The sequence below is a fragment of the Haliotis asinina genome, chromosome 9 (genome assembly GCF_037392515.1).
Source record: "Haliotis asinina isolate JCU_RB_2024 chromosome 9, JCU_Hal_asi_v2, whole genome shotgun sequence".
NCBI lineage: Eukaryota > Metazoa > Mollusca > Gastropoda > Lepetellida > Haliotidae > Haliotis > Haliotis asinina.
The window spans coordinates 7012915-7032395 of record NC_090288.1 but is presented as its reverse complement, the minus strand read 5'-3'; the positions used below and the strand labels follow the sequence as shown (position 1 = coordinate 7032395).

At 40.3% G+C, this 19481-nt stretch overlaps 1 protein-coding gene across 1 annotated transcript; it reads left to right on the top strand.

The window, feature by feature from the left end:
* Positions 1-277: 277 nt before the first annotated feature.
* LOC137296426 (protein tyrosine phosphatase domain-containing protein 1-like) lies at positions 278-12468 on the top strand. The gene is made up of 14 exons (XM_067828220.1): positions 278-347; positions 1483-1579; positions 2190-2355; positions 2965-3045; positions 3528-3643; positions 3955-3976; positions 4281-4387; positions 5267-5354; positions 5594-5683; positions 6671-6770; positions 7109-7705; positions 8479-8580; positions 10994-11077; positions 12168-12468. The coding sequence occupies exons 2-14, from the start codon at positions 1510-1512 to the stop codon at positions 12426-12428; spliced, it is 1884 nt and encodes a 627-aa protein (XP_067684321.1). The 5' UTR covers positions 278-347; positions 1483-1509; the 3' UTR covers positions 12429-12468.
* The last annotated feature ends 7013 nt before the right edge of the window (positions 12469-19481 follow it).

Below are 19481 nucleotides of genomic sequence, written 5' to 3'. Positions count from 1 at the left end.
ATGTTTATTTGCTCTCTGTATTTCAATTATCATTGAAACATCTCACGACAAGAACTGTACATCTGCACTACCGATGACAGGGATTGTGCACTCCGACCGCGCACGTACTTCCCCGATATAGTGCCAGCAAGGCGATCGTCGAAATCACCCGAACGTCGAAATCAGCTCACTTTGGTATTGTAAGACGTTTCAAATACTTGTATTTAACAGGTGCTTGTTTAGAGTTACTCCCCCTAATCTGAAAGTGGCGTCTGATTGGCTGCTTCTCAAAGCGTTATTTAGCAACAAAATGGACGACGAAAGCATAGGTGATGGAATGTGACAAGTGCTCGATATAGTATTTACAGGTACGCATGTCCCTTGATGAAGACAGATATTGATAGTTAATAGCATGAAATAATATCTATGTACATGTTTATGTTTAATGTCGTTCTAGGGAAGATTAGAATCTTTATGTACAATTTGGCTATTTATTTTCCACACCGGTGTTCCCGGTGTTTACAAATGAACGAATTTTGAACACATATCTTCTGATATGTAATGAGTGCCTAAATTGCATAGAGTATTGCTGAATTTAGGGTATAAAGTTTCAAACGTATGAAGTTCGGGAACAGGGTTGTTAAACAATTTAGGTTGTCATTCCATGCATGGTTACTATTAAATATTGATCCCATGCAAATACATGTTTCATTTTGGCAACGAATGATGAAAACGAAAGTGGTCTCCAGTAATTACATGGGCTAATTAAAACGAAATGCAGATGTAATTACAACAAATTGAGTTACTTGTACAATACCAAGCCTGCAAAAGAGGCATTAACTGATCATCAAGCAAATGATAACGCCTATGCAGGTGTGTACGATAATTCATATTTGACAAGAAGGGAGTTGGGCCTGTTGATTATATATAATTTACCCGATAAAGAAGGGCCATAGTTGTTTTGAACACATTAATTTGCTGTTCTTCTCTGATGCAAAGTTCACACACACACACACACACACACACACAACTGTAGTGTGCTGAGGTATATAATTGTACCTACATATTTACTCCTGTATAGAAATTTGAAATGGAAAGTTTTGGTAAGTATAATCTTATCAAACATGAAAATTCGTGGGGACCCCCTGCTTTTCAATAAGTCTGGTCCAAATCCCAGTTTGTTGAAAGGCACTTTTGGCACGCAGTAAGTGGCCTTCGGTAATTACATGGGCTAATTAAAATGATACCGACTGAACAACTAAGAGATGGAGTTAAGCTCAGAGATGGAGTTAAGCTCACCAGTGTTTCTTCAAGCACCATATTTACCCTGGTATTGACATGATCTATCAAAGGGACAAAAACCTGTCCTAAAATCTTGTTACAGTATAGAAGTTGCTGTCCATAGAACTTTATGTCATCAATGAACATGGAAAATTGTACTGAATGTCTTTCGGAAATAATTATCAACACAATCATGACAGGTGATCTGTGTTTAACTGACAGGCCGTCGGGTCAGCATCTTCAGAGACGATGGAGCCAGATCCAGATGAACAGATCCACCCAGGCCTGGAGTCCCTGGACTGGGGCAATGATTCTAAAGGTGATGTGTCCACCATCATGTGTTGTCACTTGTTCATCAGACTGAAAAGAAAGATTCTGTTAACTTTGACCAAATATAAGATGGAAAGTAGGTTGTATTTTATACAGGCAACATACCATGAAAATATGATTTGTCAGATTTCTGTCAGATTAGCGAAATAACATTAGGTCATATTTGGGACTACACTTTCTTAGTAAAGTACGAATTCTAGTACCTGTTTGAGTAAAGGACTTGAACCCACACCCTCAGAGTCAGGTATCTCATCGCCAGCACCCAAAGTCAGACACCTGTCCCAATCAGCTACAAAATGAAAGTTGGACAACTGGTAGTCTAGACTGCAGATTTTTTGTACTCCTCTGATGACTGTTATTTGGTGTGGCGCCCATGTCCGAAAGCTGTGATTACACAATGGCATCCCAGATGGGACTCAACTCAAAAAAGTACTAGAATCTGTACTTTACTAGGAAAGTGTAATCCAAAATATAATATATGTTACATTTGGCCACTTTCTAAATGCCACTGTGAAAGAAAGAGGCATGTTCAGTCTGTTTTTGAAAAGTTAGTTAACGCTTATATAGGTTTTTGTCATCTTTTGTTACCATGGTTGCAGGAACAACGCCCTCTGCCAAGTACAACAAGCTGTCGGAGCAGGCCAGAAAGTTGATGTCAGGTGAGAAACAATGTGCCATGTTCTGTGGAGGCAAGAAGTGCAAGTACTGCACTTACAACCAGTGGACCAAGGAGCAGATGGACATCGATGGAATCTACTCAAACTGGCAAGTACTGTTTACTGGGTAGGACAGTGAATGTTTCGAATGAATGAGATTTCAGTGAATGAGAGTGGGTTAAAGACGATCAGGTTGTCAAAGATCTAGATCTTACATTCTAGAAACTTGTGATTGTGGTTTGAATCCAGGCTTGCACCGATTATGTTTTTACTTTGGTTGTTCTGTGTTACTTGAGCTGTACTTACAAATATCCATCAGTGGGTTGTCTTGCCAGTCGATGGAATCTACTCAAACTGGTCAAGTACTGTTTATTGAGTGGGACAGTGAATATTGTTTCAGAGATAATACCAAAAATGCTGCTACAGTTCCCAGTGCAGGCTTCTGTCGATTGCATGCCAGAAGATTGTGGGTTTGAATCCAGATTATGTTTCCGTGTTGGTTGATATAGTGTTCATGTTATTGATGTCAACTGTAACTCGAAATGTGAATCATACAGGTAAATATTGCTGAGTGTGGTTTTTAGTAAACACAACTGTTTCCTATTTCAAAGCAGCTAGTCACATTCAGGCCTAACTACACTAGTGTAAGTACATTTCTTTGTTTGAAGTTTTCCACATGAAGGGACTACCTTTCATCGTTGGTGGATGTTTGTTCCAGGGTGACAGACAAGATTCTAGCCATGGCCAGGCCCACCAACATGGCGATAAAGGAGAAGAAACTACTGGATGCATTTGAAAAGTGAGAACATACTGAGTTTGTTCCAATATTACTTGTGAATACTTACAGCTACTTTGCAGTATAGTCTTGTCTAGCTGAACAGTATAGCCACAGCCAAGATGCAGTGTAACTATGGATTACCAGACAGAGATTATGTCACACAAATATCAATGCAACTTGTACTATGGCCCTGTGCCACCTTCTCCACACACTGCTTCAATATCAGAATACAATGAAGATGGGAGTAGATGTTATTTGATTTCCAGTTAGAGTCACAGTGATGCTCTCATCAGCAAACTGATGGTCAGACTGAGATACCATATAGCTGCTCATTAATATGCAGATTCTAAAGTGTAGGTAGACTGCACTTTATGTGTCCTTGGAAGGTAGGGTAAGGATGAGGTTAGGGTTAGGTTAGGGGTAGGGTTAATTGCTGAAGACAGGGACCTGTATAGTGCATGTGTCCCACTGGAATGAAGCCAGTGTTTGTTCCTATTTTACAGTGCAGGTATCAAGACAGTGATCAACCTACAGATGCCTGGGGAACATGCGTCTTGTGGAGAGGGGCTGGACAAGAGTGGCTTTTCCTACGATCCTCAGCAACTCATGGAGAGAGGAAGTGAGTTAACTGTACAGCCCCTGATGTGATGGACTTGTGTAGTTACTAGGTCCCTGTTCCATACTTTGTCATGGAGACTTCAGACAGTGCTGTGCTACAATCATATTGTGGACAAAGCCAGAAGTTTCTGGGATCTGTAGCCAGAATCTGTGCTGGTCATTAGAGGCAACTGACCTTAATAGCTGGCATATTTCTGGACTCTGTGTTGAGCATCAAACTGTCAAACTATCATCCTTGTGTTGGCTTTTCTAATTTTAATTACACAAATGCATAGAATTATTGTCATGGTTACAAATGCCTTTGTTTTTCAGTTTTCTTCTACAATTTTGGATGGTGAGTATGTTTTGGAATTAGATTCTAATGTTTCCAGCATGAGTTTTTGGCTTACACTTTTCCTTTCATGTTCAACATCCAAATGTGTTGCATGTTTTCCGTTTACTGTAATAGACGTGCTGGTGAATTGTTTTTTGAGTTTCAGCAAATGGTAAATCACCATTTCATGTAACATCAAGCTGACGTGTTGTCAACTTACTAAACAGATCAGATTCACTCTCTGAAAGAAGATAGCTTCAACTGTTGTTCAGTAGCCTTGGGGTGAACTGTCTATTATGCAGACTTGCCCCTGTTTCCTTTTCAGGAATGACTATGGCGTTGCCTCGATGAGCACCCTCCTGGACATTGCTAAAGTGATGCAGTTTGCTCTGTCTGAGGGCAAGATTGCTGTCCACTGCCATGCTGGCCTTGGTAAATATGCCATTTCTTGCATTTCAGAAGAGTTTCTGCTGAAAGATAGGCACAAACATGATACCTGCAGTGAATGAGTGTGTTTACACTGCTTTTAGCGAAATTATCAGTAATATCACAGCAAGGGGCACCAGAAATGGGCTTCGCACATTTTACACAAGTGACAAAACAAATATGTTTATGGACACCAAGTATTTGTTAGCTCAGAGTAGAACTCATTAAAAACGTTTTTAACTTACCTTACCAAACTTATGCATATTACCTCTAGCTTCACTTAGATGAGATCAGACAGTTGTTGATTCGCCATTCCCTTGAATGGCTACCTCATGTATCGACGAATGTATAGTGACGGAAGTGGCGTGATCTCCTGAACCGTGCAATCTTTCAAAATTCATTTTTACTTCAAGCGTCCTTGCGATTGGACATTCGTTTGGTTCACTATACCACTGATACCACGGTTATCAGAGGAAAGTATCTGATGGGGTCAACTCATGGGTGAGTGTTCTTTTATGCCCTCTTCAAAGGGAACCACAAGGGATTCAAGTGTTCCACTATCATTCACTTAGAAGAAGGAGTGTGTGAGTGAGTTTAGTTTTATGCTGCACCCAGCAATATTCCAGTCGTATGGTGGATCGAGCCTGGACCAGACAATCCAGTGATCAACAGCATGAGCATTGATCTGCGCAATTGGCATGTGTCAACCAAGTCAGCGAGTCTGACCACCCGATCCCGTTAGTCACCTCTTATGACATGTGTAGTTGCCTTTGATGGCAAGCATGGGTTGCTTAAGGCCTATTCTACCTTCACGGGTCCATAGAAGAAGGAGACAAGCATAATAATCATGAGTCAGGATAAGGAAAAATTATTTTGTTTGTGCAGGTAGGACTGGACTGATGATTGCATGTTACCTGGTTTTCACCAACAGAGAGCTGTCCAGTGATGCTGTCCAGTATGTTCGGTCCCGGAGGTAATGTTGTCAGTGTAGACACTTGATGTAGATCACAAGGGTCAGAATAGATCTGGAGTAGATCAGCTTGCCCAGTATCTTGGTATATGCTCATTCCAGCAACCATTTGTCCATCTGATCCCTTTTACTTGTGGAGTGATATGAGATATATTGAGCAAAGATTAAAATTTGAGATTCAGGATTTTTTTACTATGTTTTTAATATCAGGTTAAAGATGATAATTTTAGTTGTTTCAACAGACCCAACTCAATACAGACTGGGGAACAAGTCCGGACTGTTGCAGAATTTGAAGAGTACCTGAAGCCATTCAGGATCATCTTCGCATCTAAGTAAACAGTTAATCCAGTTTCTTCGGTTGTGTACATGCTGTATTTTATAGTTCACTGGAATGTATTTGACCATACTCTGTTTCACAGTGTAATGCTAAAGTAAGGGAATTATGATCACTTTTGCTCACATGAACACAGCCCCCCCACCCCTACCTGAAATTCACATGTCTGTCTCACGTGCTTGTAGCATACACACACCTGTAATTCACTCATTATTTAACACTTATACCTGTAACGCACTCATTATTATCAAACACACCTGTAATGCACACACCTGTAACTAACACCCCAGTAATGCACACACCTGTAACTGATACACCTATAATGCACGCACCTGTAACACACACCAGTAATGCACACACCTGTAACTAATACACCATTAATGCACACACCTGTAATGCACACACCTGTAATGCACACACCTGTAACTAACACACCAGTAATGCACACATTCGTAACTAACACACCAGTAATGCACACACCTGTAACTAACACACCAGTAATGCACACACCTGTAACTCACACACCAATAATGCACACACCTGTATCTCACTCACCTGTAATTTTCCCATTAGTAACTATCACCTATAACTCACACACCTGTAACTTACATATCTAACACGCTTATCAGTAACCTGTTTGTTATTCGTCCATTAACCATACTTGATTCACCCATGACTCATGTACATTGCTTATTGTCATGTCATGGAAAGGCAACCATATCATCAGAATTGTTTCATCACACAAGGAGCAGTAAGGTAGCCCAGTGGTTAAAGTGTTTGCTTGTCACACCACAGACACAGGTTCAATTCTCCTTGTGGGTATAATGTGTGAAGCCAGTATTTGGTGTCTTTCAGTTTGAAAGTGTGGTGGAATGTTGATATTGTGGTGGAATGCTGCTAATTGTTGTGTAAAACTCAACTCACTCACTCACTCATTCATTTCATGTCACTGATCAATACAATTGTTTATTTAATCACCTTCCAGAGATCCAGATGCTCATGAGTTCTCACTGCGTCAGTTTCTCAATCGTCAACAACATATACTGCACGGGTTTGAAGCCAAGAAACTCAAGTATATTCCAAAAGTAGGTACAGTTTGTCAGTATATGTGTACATTTATAGAAAGTGATGTACCCTTAAGCATTTTACTGTATGTTTCCCCAAACCATTATTATGGACACTGAGAGCAGGTTTTACTCATCTCATGACCCCAACCACCATTTTGCTTATGTTGCAAAGTAGCATTTAGTATATCTTGGTACTACATTTCACAGCTTACATCATAGGGTTCTGGAAAGTGTGTGTGGTGCTGAATTCTAAAGGTAACACCATCTCTCAAATCCCCCTCCTTCCGATAAAATATGACCACTCTCAAGGCTGTACAGCAACCCTTTCCCACTCTCATCTTGTTTGTCTGTTGCAGATTGTGTATGTGTGTTGTGAACGATTGCTAGAGCTTGCTTCAAAAGGTAACTCTCTCCACAAGACCCGAAGTACTTTGACCATGTCAGATCTACAGTCTGACATACTTAAAAGAACAATTAGTGGTAATTCCCTAGCAACTGATTTAAGTTCCCAGATATCTGTATGTTCTAATGGAAATGCCCTGTCTGATGAAGTGGGATCTGAGACTGCCATGAGTGAACATTTTGAAGATTTGAAACAAAAAGATTTCAAAGACAATGCTATTAATGGCAATGAAAATGGCAAAGGTCATAAAAAGAAAGGTGCTAACAACAAAACAGACGATGATCATATCGCTGAAAACAGAAAAATTCATCGAAAGTCAAATTCCGAGGGAACCCTATCAGGGTCAGATAACTCTGTCAGTGATAACACAGTTGAAGCGAAGGATAGTGCAAGTACATCTGGCTTTGGTAGAGACTCTCGCTCAGGCAAGAGCTACACATCAACCAGCCCTTATGGGTCAACACCTGAAGATCCATCTCTCTGGATTGTGGAGGCCTTAATTGAGACAGACTATTCTGATATTGTCCTGAAGAAAGTGGCTGATTTTGAGGTTAGTTGGCTTATTTGTTGGTTTTTCTGCTTAAACGCCAGAACATTTTTGTGCACTTTGAATGTGTCACTGACATGAATATATAACCTATATAAATTGACTATTATTGTTGTTATAGACACACTTGAAAATGTGAGCAATGTGCTAATAACATAATCCAGTGGCTTCTTCAGGGATATCTGTTTTATTTTTGACATGGGACAATGTGAAATTATGTATTGGCACTGAAGGAGAATATTTCCAGGATACCTGTCGACAGAGCATGTATATAAGTGGTGAAAGACGAATATATGTTTGTTGAAACCTTATCCTCAGGAAAGTCATTAATTGTCATGAGTTCCAAGTGGTCCGTAACTTCAAGCAACTTGTCAAGGGTTCTGTGTTGTAATACACAAAGTGATCTTGGTGCAGTGACTACTATTAACCTTTGTTAAATGTGTGTGGGTTTTGACCATAATGGGATAATCATCTTGACTACAGTGGGGTAGCCTAGTGGTTAAAGTGTCTGCTTGTCACACCAAAGACCCAGGTGTGATTCCCCACATGGGTACAATGTGTGAAGCTCATTTCTGGTGTCCCCTGCTGTGATATTGCTCAACTATTTCTAAAAGCAGCATAATCTAAATTCATTCACTCATTCACTTGGCTGCTGTGCTAATCTTTTCACCTGACCCTTACAACAGTTTCAGGACACAATGCTACTGTGATCTTAAAGGTTGTCGATCACACATGACTTGAACATATACATATATAACTTGTGTTTTGTGTCACAGGAAGCACTGAATCAGACTGATGAAGCTTGGAGTGTGATTGCACAGGAGCAGGATCCTGTCGTCCTCAGTCTCCTCATGTGGGATTGGCTGGACCAACTGAGTGTAAGTAGCAGGATGTGGTCGTCCTCAGTCTCCTCATGTGCAAGTTGCTGGAGCGTAAGTAACAGGACATGGCTGTCCTCAGTCTCCTCATGCGGATGGACCAGATGAGTGTAAGTAGCAGGATGTGGTCGTCCTCAGTCTCCTCATGTGCAAGTTGCTGGAGCGTAAGTAACAGGACATGGCTGTCCTCAGTCTCCTTATGTGGATGGACCAGCTGAGTGTAAGTAGCAGGATGTGGTCGTCCTCAGTCTCCTTATGTGCAAGTTGCTAGAGTGTAAGTAACAGGACATGGCTGTCCTCAGTCTCCTTATGTGGATGGACCAGCTGAGTGTAAGTAGCAGGATGTGGTCGTCCTCAGTCTCCTTATGTGCAAGTTGCTAGAGTGTAAGTAACAGGACATGGCTGTCCTCAGTCTCCTCATGTGGATGGACCAGATGAGTGTAAGTAGCAGGATGTGGTCGTCCTCAGTCTCCTCATGTGGATGGACCAGCTGAGTGTAAGTAGCAGGATGTGGTCGTCCTCAGTCTCCTTATGTGCAAGTTGCTAGAGTGTAAGTAACAGGACATGGCTGTCCTCAGTCTCCTTATGTGGATGGACCAGCTGAGTGTAAGTAGCAGGATGTGGTCGTCCTCAGTCTCCTCATGTGGATGGACCAGCTGAGTGTAAGTAGCAGGATGTGGTCGTCCTCAGTCTCCTCATGTGGATGGACCAGATGAGTGTAAGTAGCAGGATGTGGTCGTCCTCAGTCTCCTCATGTGGATGGACCAGCTGAGTGTAAGTAGCAGGATGTGGTCGTCCTCAGTCTCCTTATGTGCAAGTTGCTAGAGTGTAAGTAACAGGACATGGCTGTCCTCAGTCTCCTCATGTGGATGGACCAGATGAGTGTAAGTAGCAGGATGTGGTCGTCCTCAGTCTCCTCATGTGGATGGACCAGCTGAGTGTAAGTAGCAGGATGTGGTCGTCCTCAGTCTCCTTATGTGCAAGTTGCTAGAGTGTAAGTAACAGGACATGGCTGTCCTCAGTCTCCTTATGTGGATGGACCAGCTGAGTGTAAGTAGCAGGATGTGGTCGTCCTCAGTCTCCTCATGTGGATGGACCAGCTGAGTGTAAGTAGCAGGATGTGGTCGTCCTCAGTCTCCTCATGTGGATGGACCAGATGAGTGTAAGTAGCAGGATGTGGTCGTCCTCAGTCTCCTCATGTGCAAGTTGCTAGAGTGTAAGTAACAGGACATGGCTGTCCTCAGTCTCCTCATGTGGATGGACCAGATGAGTGTAAGTAGCAGGATGTGGTCGTCCTCAGTCTCCTCATGTGGATGGACCAGATGAGTGTAAGTAGCAGGATGTGGTCGTCCTCAGTCTCCTTATGTGCAAGTTGCTAGAGTGTAAGTAACAGGACATGGCTGTCCTCAGTCTCCTTATGTGGATGGACCAGCTGAGTGTAAGAAGCAGGATGTGGTCGTCCTCAGTCTCCTTATGTGCAAGTTGCTAGAGTGTAAGTAACAGGACATGGCTGTCCTCAGTCTCCTCATGTGGATGGACCAGCTGAGTGTAAGTAGCAGGATGTGGTCGTCCTCAGTCTCCTTATGTGCAAGTTGCTAGAGTGTAAGTAACAGGACATGGCTGTCCTCAGTCTCCTTATGTGGATGGACCAGCTGAGTGTAAGTAGCAGGATGTGGTCGTCCTCAGTCTCCTTATGTGCAAGTTGCTAGAGTGTAAGTAACAGGACATGGCTGTCCTCAGTCTCCTTATGTGGATGGACCAGCTGAGTGTAAGTAGCAGGATGTGGTCGTCCTCAGTCTCCTTATGTGCAAGTTGCTAGAGTGTAAGTAACAGGACATGGCTGTCCTCAGTCTCCTCATGTGGATGGACCAGCTGAGTGTAAGTAGCAGGATGTGGTCGTCCTCAGTCTCCTCATGTGGGTAGACCAGCTGAGTGTAAGTAGCAGGATGTGGTGGTCCTCACTCTCTTCATGTGGGAGAGGGTGGATGAGCTGAGAGTATAGAGCAAGATGTGGTCATCCTCAGTCCCCTCAAGGGGCTGGACTAGCACCAAGGTTTGATCATTTTCAGTCTCTTGTGACTGGCACAGCTGATGTCACCACTGCTTCATAGAAACACAGATATATTGCATAATTGAGGTGTGCATGGCAATCTTTTTTCTGCAGGAAATGCGATAACCATAGATCGTGCTAAACTTCATGATGGCTAGTGAAGTAGACAAATGCTTCTTGTGCCTGTTTGCCAACATGTGAAACTTGTTTTAAAATACCACTGACATAGCTACAAGAAAACACGTAGTGACAACTTTTACCAGAACTGATGCTACAAGTCTACTCATGATAGGCAGTCAACATATTAGTGTGTTTAACATCCAAAGATACCCACCTGGGATTGTGTATGTGGCATGTTTTCAGGAGCCTGCTTTGTCAGCTCAGGATTTGCTGACCCTGCTGGGGAGCAGTGAACCCCCACTGGATGCTCTGTACAAGGTGGAGAAGGTGAGACGTGTTCATGTTTGTGTCAGCAACCAATGTCACCCAGGAGAAACTCATAACATCTGAAAACATGACTGCTGTGTGGCAGGACATCACAAAATGGGTTGTCCATGACTTTTGAAGCAATCAACTAAAATACCCCCTATGTCCATATTGTTAATATATAAAAATGCGCTTCCAACTATAATAAGTCTCTGGGATCCTGAAACAATTAGTGTTGAAAGTTGTAAATCTGACTGTGTGGAAGAATGGAAGGAGAGTGTACTGATATGTCCGATGCATGATTACACATTGCCATTTAGAAAGTGGTCAAATGTAACATATGTTATATTCGGAATTACACTTTCTCAGTAAAGTACAAATTCTAGTACTTTTTTTAGTTGAGTCCCATCCAAGATTTGAAACAACACTCTCAGAGTCAGGCACCGAATTGACAGCACACAAAGTCAACCTCCTAACCCGCTCAGCCACCGTGATTTCCACAAAAATGAAAGGCGGTCTAGACCGTGGGCTTTGTGTACCCCTCTTATAAGTGTTAATTGGCATGGGTCCCATGGCAGAAAGCTGTGATTACACAATGCCATACAGAAAGTGGTCAAATGTTACATCTGTTATGTTAAATGTTACACTTTCTTAGCAAAGTACAAATTCGAGTACTTTTTGGAGTTGAGTCCCATCTGAGATATGAACCCACACTCCCAGGATCAGACAGGCACCTAATCAGCAGCACACAAAGTCAGCTGCCTATCCCCGTCAGTCACCTCTCAACTGCATTTATGAAATTTGAAAACTGATACCTTTTCAGAATTTGTTATGGAGTTATGGCCCTTGGTACGCATATCTTGACTCACTACATGGTATCGTCAATGGGAAGGGATTTTCTCTGTAACCATTATAGATGGGGAAACGACGTGTGGTGTGTGTTTTCAGGACATGAATGTTGTGGTGGTGTTGAAACTTAGCAACCAAATAGGAACACAATTCTGTGGCAGGGGATATTGATGACCGTGCCTTATCTTTTATAGATGATCCGTATGGTACATCCGCATAGAACAGCAAACATACATGTTATCCCATTGTTCTTCCTGACCAGGGGGTAAAGTACCTGCTGGAGTACGCCTCCCGAGTGATCATCAAGCTGCATCCTATCTCCAGCAGCCTCCAACAGAGTCTCCTGGAACGTCTCCTGTCTCACCTCACACACCAATCAGTGCGCCAGGAGGTCCTGTCCCGACACGGACCAGAGTCCATGGATGACTGGCCCAAGATGAAGACCAGCACCACCAGGGACCTCATCCGCTTCGTTGAAAAACTCATCAAGAGCATGAAGGTCAAGGACAGCAGGAAGCGGTGAGAAATGTCGTGCAAAAGTGAAGGATGATGTGTTTTGAAGATTGTCAAGGTCAAGGACAACAGGAAGCAGTGGAGGAGTTAAGCACTGGATAGATGGTGACTGGCGCCAGATCAGTGCCATCTTGGTGACCTTGAGCTATCCTGTGATATATAAATCTTAAATATTCACCTTTGGGGTTATTCCAAGCCTTGACTTTTGTTCTGTCAAGACATTGTGCACACACAGGCTTTCAGGAATAGTTACTTACATTGAAAGCAATGTGAACTGAAGACAGCTCAGAGGCCAAGGCCTCACTGTCAAACAGCAAGGATATGAAATGTGCAGACATTTGTCTCGATATCACATGTCAGTATGTGAAGCTATTGTGAACTCTAGTCTAGTAAGCAGTAGTCTAGTAAGCTTGTAGTAAAACACAAGTGTTTTTCTTGAAGCGATTTATGGGAAGCACATGGGTTTAGCAGATGTGTAGGATGCCTGTCCACCCTGTGATAACTCATTAATAGTGTCATAACTTTTGTCATACTTTTCAATTTTACAACATTATTCACCTGTGAGAAATAGTCAATGCAAACCTGTTTAAAACTCAACTCTTTTGTTCTAAACTACCCATATATCTCAACATATAATGGGGGATAGAGGTGAGCGTGTTTATCCGGCCATCTTCTTGTCGTGTCTGGAGCACAACCGTTCCCTTTGTCAATGTTTTCATGTTTTTGGAGGCTGTGATCAGGGACAGGTGTCTTTAAACTATTTTATGAAAGCATCAAGTATTTTGAAGCCCATCTTTTCAAGTTCTTCATTTAACAAGGTCTTGCATTTTGCTAGGGTATATATAGGTTATCACGTGAGTGTGTTTTGGGATGGTTAATATCCCGCATTGGGAATTTACATTGTATTTAGCGAACCTTGGCGAGTTAAATACGTAGTGTTTATTCCCAATGCAATATATTAACCATTCCCAAAACACAAGAGTGTGATAACCTGTTTATCATACAATGTCATTCTTACTTTAAAATATGAAAAAATGTGATTTCATTTGCCACAGATCATGAAACTAAACTTCCTGAGATGTGCTCGCACATATATGACGTCACAGATATGTGGGTAGTAATACGTGATGTCACAAGCTCTGTTTTCTACGCAGTTTTCTACTGATCACTCATTTGACTGCATTACGGCATGTAGTTCCCAGTCCGTTTTTATGTTAAAGGGCGTATTGTTGTCAACAAATATGAACATAGTTTGAAAAATGACAAAAAACAAACAAATTTTCTCCCATGAAGGCACTCACAGTACCGTACCCATGGCAGTCAATCTGGACATGATCGGGGATAGATGGGCATGATGCAATGTTTGTTTACAGTGTGAAAGTAGTCCCTAAAATTTGCATACGACCTCTCTAATTTGCATCTGTATCCGTTGGCTTTATCCTGCCGAGAACACTACCCGTTGTATGATAAAAATTATTTATTATGTGAAAGTTTGAAGGGGTGTTTACTGTGTAAAGAAATGTTGTGTGTACTGCCTGGTCTTTGGACCCCAACTCAACTCAGTCATACAGCCTGCTACATTAGCCACTAGTTGAAAGTCGGACTCAAGTAGCACTCTGTTTGGTCAAGGCAGCTACAGATAGATAACAGAATAACTTTAAAATACTGAAAGTGGTGCCAAGAGTGAAGCTATGAATAATCATTATAAAAATATTTGTATTGTGGTAGATTGTAGTATCAGTGTTTTACCTGGTGTAGAAGAGTTGGATCTGGGTATTAGTAGTACATCTCCACCAATCATGTAACGATTTAGACAGGCATGGTACCCAGATCGTAGACGTATATGGTCCCAGGTGCAGTAGAGCTGATCTGTGTATAAGGAAGTACTAGATTCTTTGACATCTCCACCAATCATGTAACAATTTCAAGATATGGCTCGGTCAGACCACTATGTGATATTCCTTGTTTCTGGATGGCATTTCCAGGTTCTTGTAACCATGGCTACCTTGTGTTTCACATCCACATGTGGTCAAACAACACTGTGTTAAACACTGATGTGTCAAATGTACTGTTATAAAAGGTATTCTTCAGTAAGTAATTTGTTAGCTCATGTGTCAGACATCAGATAACTTAAAGTATTTACAGAGAACTTCAACTTTGTGATGGTTGGTTGTATGTTGTATCTTCTCAGCCAAAGTTTTAGCTGTAAAGTCACACAAACTTTGTTTTTCTTTGTTAGGTTTTCACATATTTTGAAAAATGTCAATACTTATCAACCAGACTTAGTATTTTTTTATTTTCTAATCACATTTAGCTGTCAGTTGTTGGGAAAAAGATTTGTTCCCATTTTATTTCTTTGGCTCTGTCTAGACACAGTACTGATCATCAGCAGTCAGAGTTTTAACTGGGACTTTGTTTTTCGTTTAGTGGAGTCTGTATAATTCTGTTTTCTATTTACCAGCTCACATTGTCTTTGATACAATATCTTGTGGGCATGGTGGATTTCAGGAGACCATTTTCTTTTTCCTAGCGGCATTTTTTTTTGTCATTGTAGGCAGATCTGTAAACATAAATAATAAAAACATAGCTGAAGGGACAGATAGGTGATTGCTTTTTGTATTTTTCTAGTACACCCATAGATAACTCCCACACTGTTGTCAGTCTAGCTGTCTCTCAGTCTTACACTCTGTCTTCATCCTTGTAATGAGGTTTCAAGGAATGAATCTGTTGGACATTACTCAGATTACCATGTTGACTTCTGAGGTAATAACATTTGAAGATGAACATGATTACGATTGCCCAGTAAAAACATATTGTTGCCATGGTTATGAAAAGTGTGATGCAGAAAGTATCCCATTCCAGATTGTACTTTGTACTATTTTTTAATGTGTTCTGTTTTTGTGGAGATATTTGTCTGTTACATGTGAATACTTTCAGTGGTTGTTTTAAAAATGATGAAGACAAGGATTCAGCTGTGATATTGATGGGATTTTCCTGAAACTGCCATTGTGTCTCGCAAACAATACTAACCTGATTACTTTGAAATATTGTAAATTATATGTGACGATCAGTGTTAGAATTGGTCTTCAGCAACCCTTGCTTGGTTTAAGAGGTGAATAACAATAGCAGGGAGTTGGAATTGCTAACTTGGTTGATACAAGTTGTTGTTCTGTTATGTCGAGTAATGGTCATGATGTCAGTCACTGGATTCTCTGGTCCTGAAATAATTTTTTACAGACTGCACTTACACAGCTGTAATATAGATTCATGTGACCTTAATAAGGTTGGATACCGTGGTTTGTGCGCATACTGTATACTATGGCATGTGACAGCAGAAGCACATATTTATTTCATGCAGTTATTTCCATGTTTCTTGCTTCTAATCATACTTCATGATGTTTTGGCCACACAAGCATGTATCCTGAGGTTTACCACAGGCAAGAGTTACCTCCCCTTATTAAATGAAATTTGGGTCACCCTCTGATACCCTCTGGTATCATATATTTTTTTTCCATTTGAATATTAATCTAGTGTGAATTTTCAACATAAAAATCATTTTACAAAATATCTTGGTATAAACATTTCTTTTTCATTAATGAATCAAATCTTTTTTTTTTGTTTTTGAGAAGTTGAAAATATATTTTCCTGCTTTATTTCATATTGATACTGAATGCCGTGGTCACTTGCTATTTTTATTCCATAACTAGATTCGAGACATATTTTGCTACAAAATGATACCAAATGTACCAATTTCTTGTTATTCTGATATTTAGTATGCAACTTCCTTAACAAAATATTGTTGTAGTGTACACAGTTATGTCAAAGTTGGAATTCATAAAAATATACTTCTGTAGATGTTTCATTTTGTAACAATGAGGTTAATATTAGCAGCTCAGCTGTGATGTGAATCATGTGTTTAACTGGTGTCTGGATATTCGGCAAGTGCTTGTTGCCTGTTGGTGTGTTTATGAAAGTCACATAGACAGTCCCACTGAGCTGAAGCAACAGGGTAAGATCCTGACCATGTTTTGTATATAAGGCCTTTAAAACTGTTGGTGCACAGATTTAGATAATGTGTTGGTGTGTGTTAATGCAGTTGTTGAGAAATATGTTAATTTAATTAAATGTCTATTAAAAATGTTATACATAATGTTACCATCCTAACATTTTGTTAAAATATTTTAATTGGTCAAATATATGGTAGCAAGGATCACATTGAAATTGACACACCTTTCCATGCCAAATTATCCATTGCTTGGGAAGTTTTGATACCAGAATATGAGTGCCGTTGTTTTATAGGGAAGTAGAAGTTCTGTTGTGAGAACATGACAGAACCTGGTCCTTTGTTCTTGTGACAGTGCATTATATCTTAGTGTTGAGCCAAATACTAGAGTTCCACAAACAATACATTCTTCAATGTTATATAATCTGTGTAGTTCATGCTGTCAAGTGTCAGACTGACATGCCGAATTGGACAAAATTTAGGGGCATCTTCCCATTATGACTACTCCCAATACTTGTGAACCTAAAAATATAATGGAGCACCCCTACACTTAATAAACTGTACCTGTATAGGTGATTGCTCTCTGTTTGACTACTGTTTAAAATAAACTTGTAAAGGAGACTTCCTGGGCCAACCTTTCATGATTAGAAGTCAAGTGTATCTTTTATCAAGTGACAAGAGCAAGCTGGGAGCAGTCATGATGGGAATGAACCGATTTAGGAAGCATCAGAGTTGCTTAATGACCACCCACACTGGATGAAAGTATTTGTCTGTGCTCTAACTGTTGCTTACTGACCACCCACACTGGATGAAAGTATTTGTCTGTGCTCTAACTGTTGCTTACTGACCACCCACACTGGATGAACGTATTTGCCTGTGCTCTAACTGTTGCTTACTGACCACCCACACTGGATGAACGTATTTGCCTGTGCTCTAACTGTTGCTTACTGACCACCCACACTGGATGAAAGTATTTGCCTGTGTTCTAACTGTTGCATAATGACCACCCACACTGGATGAAAGTATTTGCCTGTGTTCTAACTGTTGCTTACTGACCACCCACACTGGATGAAAGTATTTGCCTGTGCTCTAACTGTTGCATAATGACCACCCACACTGGATGAAAGTATTTGCCTGTGTTCTAACTGTTGCTTACTGACCACCCACACTGGATGAACGTATTTGCCTGTGCTCTAACTGTTGCATAATGACCACCCACACTGGATGAAAGTATTTGCCTGTGTTCTAACTGTTGCTTACTGGCCACCCACACTGGATGAACGTATTTGCCTGTGCTCTAACTTTCTTGTTTGCATGAGAGACTAACAGGAACAATGTATCTGAGTAATAACAGGAATAATCATAAAAGTGATTCATTTTGCAAATTAACCATTTTCATCCAAATGTTATTTTCAACACTGACTAGTTTTTTGTCTTTTATTGCAAAAATAATAGCTATATTTTGTGGGATACGGTTAGTTACTGGTACCTCATACCATTGGTTTGATATTGGGGTATCAAGGGATAACATGACAAGGGAATACATTGTACTTAGTCACTAGAGCTGGGGCAGTATTGACTGACTTGTGGAATGTTAAAAATATGGAACAAGATTTAATAGAAATTGATTCCTGTTTCATAGTAAATGATTGAGATTACTCTCAATTGAAGATTGTGGAAAGTTCATTGTCAGGCTGTGGTGCTACTAACCTACTTGTGTACATGAAGAGCTATGATCATTCTTACTGAGTACATCTGTGTCTCTGTATAGGTTTGTGTTTATTGGTGTCTGTGTTCATTGAGAGTGGTGATTATCTGTCTTATGATATTATGGCAGGTTAATGTGGTTTTTGGTGTAGTATTGTTTCAGTCAATTGAAATAATAATAAATTGGTCAAAGTGACTAAACGACCAAGCTGTTGATCACATTTTCTTATAATGGAACACAAATGATTTCGTAACTTCTGTTTCAGTGTTTGAAACAATTGACGATGGAACATGACTTAGAAGTTGTCAGGGCATGAAAGCATGTTTAATTCTGAGAAAAATCACTTCCCTTACTGACAAGTCATGACTGCATATTTCTCAAAGACTCCAGAAGGTTTATATTATGAAGTCATGATGTATTAGTGATTTTGTGAAAGTATCAAGTTGCATCATTTTACTTTGGATGTGATGTTTGCAAATGCAGTTTGAGCAGTTTTTAAGTAAAATGAAAATACAATGGAAAACCGTTGTATCCTTACCTGCAATATCAAGCTGAAGAGGAATCTTCTTAAAAATGATGCTTACCAATTTTTTTTATGACAGTTCACCGTTAATGAACCAATCATCAGTTGTGAGATTTCAGCCAGAAGCTTGGTGCTCTGAATTCAAATGAACACATCCCATTCAAACATTTGGTTAGCATTACATCATACAAAATATTTCTAGAATATTTCAATGTATAAGATTTATTTTCTGATGAAAGTAAAGATTTATTTTCTGATGATCCTAGTGAATATCATGAATCTAAAATTTTGACGGCAGCACACGACTTGAGCATTGGATGGTTAGACTAGAGAGTAAGGTCTACAGCTGACAATGTATATCTGTTATAATAGTTTCCTTTGAGATGACCTTATGTGGTTTATTTAGGAGTAGAAATTGTTTGTATTTATATTTATCTTTCCTATGTGCCATTGCTTTCTTTTCATTTTCAGGATGAACTATTTCTACACTTAACATTAAATTAGGTGAGGTGCTTCTGTCCATCCAGGTTTCTCTGTATTGTTGTATTTAAGACTGTAGATATGAATATGACTGTGTTGATACAGTTTATGGCTGACTTCAAATGATCTGTTGTTTTTGTTTGTCAATTTGTTACTTTATTTGCATGATAACTTAGCTGGTACACTCAAACATTGTCTTGGAAATACAAGTTCAAATTTTTGCGAAAACTGAATCTGTAATTCATAGCATATGATTGCAGTAAGAGAGGTAATAGCCTCAAGGCCACTAAAACTGTAAAATTGTAACCTACACTCAGGTGTACATATCTACTGTAGTGGGCTGACTTAG